The 9,132-nt window shown below is 34.7% G+C and overlaps 1 protein-coding gene across 3 annotated transcripts; it reads right to left on the bottom strand.

The window, feature by feature from the left end:
• Positions 1 to 330: 330 nt before the first annotated feature.
• On the bottom strand, positions 331 to 8,776 carry LOC120331402 (arrestin domain-containing protein 2-like). 3 transcript variants are annotated; one of them, XM_039398473.2, is made up of 9 exons: positions 8,512 to 8,776; positions 8,118 to 8,252; positions 7,209 to 7,331; positions 6,098 to 6,196; positions 5,378 to 5,505; positions 4,207 to 4,349; positions 3,465 to 3,687; positions 2,918 to 3,116; positions 331 to 2,315 (listed from the first exon to the last, which is right to left on the bottom strand). In XM_039398473.2, the coding sequence occupies exons 2-9, from the start codon at positions 8,236 to 8,238 to the stop codon at positions 2,158 to 2,160; spliced, it is 1,194 nt and encodes a 397-aa protein (XP_039254407.2). In that variant the 5' UTR covers positions 8,239 to 8,252; positions 8,512 to 8,776; the 3' UTR covers positions 331 to 2,157. The 3 variants fall into 3 exon arrangements, with proteins under 3 accessions (XP_039254407.2, XP_077969758.1, XP_077969759.1); XM_078113632.1 differs by lacking the exon at positions 8,512 to 8,776 and having other exon boundaries at positions 8,118 to 8,459; XM_078113633.1 differs by lacking the exons at positions 7,209 to 7,331; positions 8,512 to 8,776 and having other exon boundaries at positions 8,118 to 8,463.
• Between the last annotated feature and the right edge of the window lie 356 nt (positions 8,777 to 9,132).

Below are 9,132 nucleotides of genomic sequence, written 5' to 3'. Positions count from 1 at the left end.
AGGTTTTGAGTCAATTTGAGATTCGCAGAGCATTAGCTTTTTCTATATTGTTGAAAATGTTGTTACACTTACAGTATCATCGACTATTTCCATTTGAAAGAAACGAGCGAGCGTCGCATGATGACATTATACAAAAAATGGTACTTCCGAAGTATTCGTACCAAGATGGCGCACAACCGGTACGAATAATTCGGAGCGGCCAAAAATATGGCCCCTATATGCCACGCTCTTGGAAGTCATGGACGATCACCATTGGTACCAACAATAGAGATACAAGTACCAACGGCGGTGACAATCCCGTCAGCAACTACTCATATTAACAGAGTAGAGTAGTATTTAAATGTTTTATCATATAATTGAGAAAAATATATATGTAAAATTAAAAATACATCAATTAAATATGATCAATTAATATGTGAAATAAAATTGCCAATACTAAAATACATTCGGATCATTTTGTTGAAACTGCAAATATCAGACTGCGACTAATGTAACGTAATTTTGGCCAAATTCATAACAAAAAAGAACAGCACTTTAAAATTAAGAAAAATTGGGATAATAAAAACATAATAATGCCAAAATAAGATCATCACAAGATCTTTTTTGAGGTTGTTCAATCATAAAGTCATTTGAAAAACCCTTCAAAACACCCTCAATATAATCTCTAAGAGACAAGTAAATTTCAATAATACATAATAAAAATACACACGCTAATTCAATTGAGATAATTCCTGATTCATGGTATTGTAAAAGTACAATTGAATGATTTAAAAAAAATGATTATATTGAAACAGATACAAACTGATATGTATATACTGATAATGGCTAGCACTAGTGGTATCCAGTATGTTTCAAAACATGCCTGTTAAACTTCTACGAAATACAAAATACCAAAAGTTTACAAAATAGTACCAATTGTCTTGCTATCATGGTGTCACCATAAAAATCATATCATATTATACATTACTATTCCCAAGACTGTCTGGGATTTCCTGTTGTAATTATGTAAAACCAGAAATATGATTTGCAAAATTATGAAATTATTAAAATACATGAGATGATAAAATTAACGAGGTTTGTCAATTAGTATTTATATAAAAACAACATAATGATGTTGGATTGAGGAAATTGTAATGAGGAAGATATAGCAAATGTAAAATGATGTACAGAAGGAACAAGTAATACTGCAGATAAAACAGAGCGATCGTAGTGAAGTTTTTGAACATATTCAATACGCTAATTTCACATGGTCCACTAGCACCATCTTGTGGAGTGGCTTCTCTTTTCCATCTTGTGGAGTGGCTTCTCTTTCTCTTATAAAATTGACCTAAATTTTCTTTTTGCTATTTCTACCCGTTACAAATGCAGCCTATTGCAAGAATTTTCGTACAATACATCAAAATTTTCGTACAGTTACCAAGAAGTTGAGCAAATAAAAGACTTGAAGAAAAAAATTGTGGATACAATTATTATTTATTTCCATGGCTCACTATTTTAAAGTGTCAAAAAAGGATGTTTATTGTCAACACTTTTTCACCTTGTTCTGTCCATTTGGAAAACTCTGGATTAGAATATTAAATATTGCTAAGTTATAATAAAATCATTAGGAAAAAATATCAAAAAAATGGTCATATATTTGTTAGTTGAATAAAAAAAATTGCTCTTGTGTCATTTGTTTTGCTAGTAGCCTATAATAATAAGTATTACTGAAGTACACTAAATAATAGAAAGTACTGTAAAATTATTAAAAGAAGACTTTATTTTAAGCGTGGAAGCTTATTTTATCTCAATTGGCATATATGGTAGCCATCGTTTTCTTAAAATTGATAGTTATTATTTTGAAATCACATAAATGACTAAACATTTTTGGTCCATTGAAATAATTTAGTTCTCTCTACAAAATAGTCACACAAACCACGATATTTTCAGATACAATATTAATACATGCTAAAGATATATGAAAATAACAAGTTCGAAAAATATGAAAAAAAATTGCAAATGATGTAGAAATAGCACCAGATTTCAAAATTATAAAATGATGAATTATTGAGTGATAAACATATATTGCATCAATTTCAATGATTTACAAACGAGCAAATTATTAAATTTGTGAGAAAACAAATTCACTAAATCAAATTTAAAATTTCTCTCTAAATATTAAAGCCTGCTGTCATCAACAGTTAACTCAGTTTGTCCCCAGTCATAATACGTGTAGTGTGGAGTATACGACATCTCACCCATCGTAAATTCATTGTCATCATTGTCACGAACATTTGTACTTCCTTGTGTAGCGGCCACATATGACGGTGGGGGGGCTAAAAAGAAGTAAGATATTGATAATAGTATAATGTCTTGTCAGATAAAGGTAATTGATTTAGAAACTCATAAAGTGTATTCAGGTTATCAATATCAATGTATTCTGAATTGGACATTAGTACCATATTTTATGGACCATAAGTTGGCAGGTTATAAGGTTGTCATGCACTTGTCAATAAATCGCTTAGATTGGGTTTTTATTCACACATAAGGCATATTGATAAGATTGATTTATTTTTAAGGAAAATAAAGTATTTGAAGCGTGTCTTGGGGTCCGTAAAATTCGGTACTAGAGAAAATAATCACAAATACCTCACATGTGGTCAATTGCTTAAAAAATATTTCCAATGAAATATTCTAGGGAAATCATAAAATCGAGAACATGGTATATAACGTAATTAATTAATTTATTTCACTTTATTTGTATGGAGATTTACTACTACTTTTTTGTCAACCAAAAATGCAATCATCAATACAATAAAAAAGTGAGAACAATAAAATTGTTTTGGTATGGGCGACACGACCAAACCTGGTATTATTACATGTAATACAGTTTGAATTAAATTGTTGAATATAAGTTCATGAAAATAGCAAAACTCACGAAAATTATTATAAGTTACATCCAAGTCATTTGCAGGTAATGTTGAGAACGAGGGTGGAGGTGTTCTGGAAAATTCTACTGCAATCGTTTCTGATTCTGTTCTTCTATATTCTGGCAGATGTCTGAGTGGGACCGTTCCTATGACAATAGGAGCCTTCCCACGTAGACTTATACTGAATGCTGGAGTGTGAACTGTAAACTGCAAAAGGGAGTATAGCTTCAAATAGGACAGAATGACTTATCTCTCCTAAAACAAAGTGGATGCAACAAAAGGGCCTTAATCGTAAGACCAGTATAGCCCAGTTTGAATATGGGATTGGCTAGATGTATTGGTACTAAAGCAAGCCAATGACTATAACTGAGAAGCATGGCAATCCCGTTGAGCATAAAATGAAATTTTCCCTTCAATCTGTGCAGGGTAATCAGCAAATGAAAATTACCTTAATAATAACAATGAAAATAACATTTTACTGTTTAATAAAAATAGCAGTAAAGCAATTCTTTTTCCGAACTTAATAAACTCCATCTAAGAAAATCTAGATTGTACCTGAACTAAATATTCTACATCAATGATGTCACAATGTCTCAACTCAGTTGGAGGCAGAGCGGGAATTTGCATCTTTTTGTTTGTCCATGTAAGACTTTCTTTAGGAGGGCAACCATCTCCGGTGATCTTCGTAACAAACTTTAATTCCTTCTTTTCACGTCCTTGTGCACGATAGGTTATGTCTTTATAAAGTTCCGCTGTTGTTTTGGTAAGATTCCGATCACTGACGTTAAAAAGGAGATGATAAAATTTTTTGAGATACACACACCAAAAGTATAATAAAATTGGAAAATGTTCAATTCTGATGGAAAGGTGAATAATACTGTAAAAAAACGTCTCCATTCTATTAAAATACGCGCTTTGTTTCCATTTCAATCCTCCACATTCTGCCTACACCAGCTATTGGGGCATAGCGTAACTTAACGGCAAAGTTATATATATATAGATATATTGGACAGAAGCCTTGATGACCTTCAACGCTCTTGCAACGGCCAACACAGAACAATGTGAGAAATGAATATTCTACTTCTATAAAAATTATCGATATTGTTTTTATATTGTTTTTCATTGTTTGTGGAAATAAAATCTCTCTCTCTCTCTATCGTTAATTCCAACTAGGTATATATAAAAGGGCCTATTAACTTTGTGTAATCCTGTCATAAAAAATTTAATGTACGTTATGTACCAGACTCCAAAATCAATAAATTCAACACTGTATAGTTACATTACACCCAATACTTACCTTGAATTTGTAACATTTGCATTTATAGTTATAAATTCCCCTGGAACATATCCCGTTCGATCCAAATAGAATTCAAGTTCGATTGGTCCACTTGTACAGCACATGCAACAAAAGCTTTTACTCTGAGAATCCCCCGGTGAAGCCTGCAAACTATGACAGTTATTATATCATTGAATTAATACAGTTTCAAATTCTTATTCAAATTTTTTTTTATGGGAGGTACCTGATGTAATATAATAGAACCAAAATTTTTTGCATAACCCAATCTTACCATTTGCCTCCTTCTCACCAATGAATTTTCAACAAAGCAAGACCCCACCACATATTACAAATGTAGCTATGGATAGTACCAGATGCCGTTGTGTTAGATGGAGTCTTCACCTTATGGATAAGGATAAATATTATGGTGTCAGTTATGGAGTGAAGTATCAATATCTGCTGGTCGGTTACTGCCTTCTCCATCATCAAATTCATGCATCTGGAAACTAATAACACTGGCTAACTCCTCCCATACCCGACATGGACTGGTACCCGAACAAGAGGTCTTGGTCCACCATATGATTAAATCTGTCCTATCGTCTTTCCTCTCCCCCTGGATAAATATGTAAGTCCTATCCTATCTAGTATGAAATCACACCCGTCGCCCACTTACAGCACTTTTTACATCATTATCGCTTAATAAACAATTTGCACATAAACATAACAAGTTTCGTAATACATCTGACCTTTCAAGAACACGCTATCACCCCCTACGGATTTCTTGCCCCCAGTGTATCTTTTACACCCCAATTACTTCTTTACATCAGGGGTGAGCAAAGATTTTGATTTGCGGGCCAAAAATTTTGCCCATCTAGACGGGCAGGCCATGTAAGTATGATGGAAGAAGGTACATTTTATGAACAATATTTACAGTGTTACAAAAGCAATAGTGGAAAACAATAGGCATTGTGCCAAAACTAAATTTAATCGCAATCTCAACAAATTCCACATCTAAATTTGGTTTGTTTGGTTGGGGCAGCATCAGGCGGGCCAGATTGCATTACCCAACAGGCTGGATTTGGCCCGCCGGCCGTGGTTTGCCCATGTTAGCTCAACATACATCAATCATATCAATCAAAAAACAATGAAAACGAACTAATTGCTGTTCATTATTAAAAGAAAATTACCGTACCAGGGCTGTTGGAATTGTGTTGAGGTCCAAGGTATCCAGAACAGTGAAAACTTTCTTTGTATTGTGATCAAATTTCCATGGCTTGACTATTGATGCTTTGATAAAATATCTTATGAAACAACCAAAATCTGTAATCAGAGTAAATTTAATTGGAATAAGTGACGTACTACATACATTAAGTTTTTTATGTCTTTAAAATCAATTTTCAACCGCTCTATGTGAATAACCATAAAAAAAATGAAAATCTGCACATTCAGGTGGCAATGAACAGTATTAGTTGACAGTCATACAGTTTGGTTAAGTAAAAACAGCCATGAGTCTGGGCCATATAGAAAAGACAAACCAAGAATCAAATGAGAATATCGGTCAGAGACCGAAGACTTATCGATCGAAAGTTAGGGGATCCCCTTAAACAGCACTTTTACTCCATAGTGACACCTTGTGTCCCATCACTAAATAATTAATACCTCGCTAATTATAGGACATAATTTATCCAAAATCAATAGGCTTTTGGTACGACATATGATGAATGCACATGCAAAATCAAGAACAGATTCAATCTCGCTTTCGTGAGATATCGCGTGCATCTAACAGACAAACAAACAGACAGACAAATACCTATCAACATACTTACCGATTGAAATCGATAAGTAATAATCTCTGTTAAGAGTACAGAAAAAATTTGATAATTGAAGATATATTACTAATAATAATGGAAACCTTCATAAGATGATGGCAGTGCATGAGGAAGTGTGAAGTTAAAGCTGAATGTATGTGATCCAGGTGAAAGTTCAACAGTATCATTGGCATCAGAGCTTCCTGAATGTACAAAATAATGCATCAACTAAAAAGAACATGGGAGCAAATACATTGACAAAACGGTAACCATTTCCTTTCTTGTTGAGCCCTAGATCTCAGTCAATTGAAAGGGACATAAAAAACAACCATACAGGCCGCATAAAGAAAACTCGTATTTCAGGGTGAAGGAAGACATAAAAAACCAATACGCCAGCGGCAGCGATAAAAAAGTTACAGGCAGAACATGGTAAAAGAGAAAAATGTTGAACTATATGTCTATATATAAGGTATTTGGAAAAAAACACTGAATACACAGGATTGACAGTCTGAGTAACTAACCAGTTTATAACTGTTAAAAGCACGCATAAAATGTTCATTCTGTTATGAGATAGTATTGTTGGGAAAGCTATAAGCAATCAAATGTTACACCCAGCAAAGGTGAAGTTTTATTTATTTATGAATATTATTATGAGAAGTTCTAAACAAAAGACAGAAAGTAACTTGACAGTTTGGGAATCACTGCCTTAGTGGCAGTGCTGCAGTGTGGCTCATCTTGCTTAGCGTTAGGAATACGCTCGCCACCGCACCTCTGAATACTCTGCGTGAGATCGCAGGTTCGAATCCCATGCTGGAATAGTTATGTGCGAGAGGATTGCTGGACACCTCGTCGCCGTAGGGTGGTTCACATAACCGCTGGTCAGTTACGGCTTCCTCCACCATCAAGTCTATGCTTCCGAAAATAAATAATTAACTAATCCCATACCCGACATGGAATGGTAACCGGACGAGAGGACATGGTTCGCCATATGGTTAAGTCGTCTTATCGGCTTTTCTCTCCCCCGGGATAAATATTTAAACCCTATACTATAAACAAATGCATAGTCATGCAGCAATATACAAAACAGATATAGAAAGGCACCTCAGCGCTCTGCTTCAGTCAGTCAGTTCTCAAACTCACCACAATTGAATGAATTCTAGTGGCTCCACACAACTCTAAATCAACTATGTTGAGAATCTGAATAACAGATTTTACCTCGTCCATAAACATATATTTCTTTATAAAAGAGGTTTTGAGTTGCCCAGTAAGAGCTTTTACTATCATCACTTCCCTCTTCCCAATCCACGTGGGCTTTTCCGCTGAAAGTTAGCCTCACCCCTAGATAAATTATTATTAATTATGTTTAATATTGTAGAATTTGCAATACTGCAATAATATCTTTTGATACGAAAAAATCTATTATACATATAATTTTATCAGGTATACCAATGGGCAATGGCCAATACTGTATCCGATTTGTTAGATTTGAATATTCTGATTTTATAGTGACTGATGTACATTAGATTATTCAGTTAACAGTTTATAAAGCAAGTTATAGAAGATATATTTGTCATTTTTACATATTTTATAAAAATCCCTCACAGCCCCGCCATTAATGCTGTAATGCAAAAACACCTGCCAATATTTTTAAAATAAAAATTACTATTTATCCAGTTAGGGTTACAGGGTTAGGCTTCAGAATGCTGGAATGATTTGAAAAGTTGAATTTCCAGTGCAATCTGTGGTATTCCTGAGTCTAACTGGATAATTACTAATTTATTTATTTTGAGCGAAGTTGGGGATAATTATTTTGGTGGGGGCTTTCTACAAGGGATCCCATATTTTATTCAGAATAGATATATAGGCTTATCCTACATTTCAACAAGAAATGCAGTACCGGTATACGGTACAGCCCTACTGCAATCCGGCAATATACCGGTACCGGTACTGATATAAAAACATACCGTAAGTCAATACAGCAATAAGTGAAAAAGTGACACGAGTTTTGTCAATTCAGCAAATGCTGAGGAAGAGGGAATGCAGCACGCCAGCACCCAACTCCTGTACTATGCAATATCGTTAGTCAGAGGTTGGGTGCATCAAAACATATACCTTAATTCTTACCTTTCATTTGCATTGCCTCTGATAATTTGATTTTCACCTCACCGACGACTTCTTCTCCCGAATGGTATATATCCTTATCATCAACTAAGTGGATTTTGAACTTAGTTAGTTTCCCCATCATGAAGTCGTCAAACTCTGCAACACGTACAGACGTACCGTAATGGAGGAGCCAGGGGCGCACACCAGGTACCGGTACCGTAACGGAATAAGTATAAATTTATTTGGACTTCATAATCAGCATAACAATACATTTGACAGATAAAAACAAATAAATAAGAACTGATTACTGGATTATGAAATCAGGGGAGAAAACGAAACCTTAGATGACGTACAAAATATATGATGGAAGGTTTTGCAAAGAGGAAGTCGAAGTGGTAGGTACGTGTTTACTCACCCAATACCAGTACAAATAGGTTAAACTCAACTTTGAGACTTTTCGTTTAAACAACTTCTGAAATTAGTGACTGCATGGACTGTGAAAGGGCATCAACCATATATTTCAAATAACAACAAGATGACAAGCACCGTACCGGTACTTTTACGTCGTCACCTATAGTCCTACACTATCTAGTACCGGTAGTAGTTTAGGTATGCTGTGGACTTTCCACGGAGATGGAGAGCGCTAGCGTTGTCGCCGCGCTTTTCCGTTATCATAAGAGAGAGCTACGGAATGGAGTTTTCATATTTATTCTGATGGATCCGAAAAGGGTTTGACAAATTTATATGGTTGATAAAATAGATATTACCTTACTGCTTGTCAATTTAGAATGGTTGCCACGCGGAACAGCAGCGGTACCCGTACGTTACCCAGCACTGAACCTGTATTTTACTGCAGAGTAGCCATGCAGTTTAAGGTTAAAACGTGACCTTCCTAACCTGTAGGAAATCTAATATGAAGTCATTTCTCTGTGAGGTTTTTTAATGATTTATGGCAATATTAAAATCATATTTTATTGAAAGAATAACGATATTGCGGAACATATTCTTCTGAAATTTGAATACCTTGGAGAGGAGA

Source organism: Styela clava, chromosome 6, assembly GCF_964204865.1.
Source record: "Styela clava chromosome 6, kaStyClav1.hap1.2, whole genome shotgun sequence".
NCBI lineage: Eukaryota > Metazoa > Chordata > Ascidiacea > Stolidobranchia > Styelidae > Styela > Styela clava.
The sequence above is the reverse complement of the archived record's forward strand: the minus strand, read 5'-3'. Positions and strand labels throughout refer to the sequence as shown.

What these genes read in the sequence shown, in the direction of transcription:
- LOC120331402 (XM_039398473.2), bottom strand. Translation starts at nt 8,238, where the DNA reads ATGATGGGGAAACTAACTAAGTTCAAAATCCACTTAGTTGATGATAAG. An exon ending in ACTGCCATCATCTTATGAAG is followed by an intron (nt 5,506 to 6,097) that starts GTTTCCATTATT and finishes CTCTGATTACAG; the next exon opens with ATTTTGGTTGTTTCATAAGA. An exon ending in ATGTAGAATATTTAGTTCAG is followed by an intron (nt 3,117 to 3,464) that starts GTACAATCTAGA and finishes TCCCTTTTGCAG; the next exon opens with TTTACAGTTCACACTCCAGC.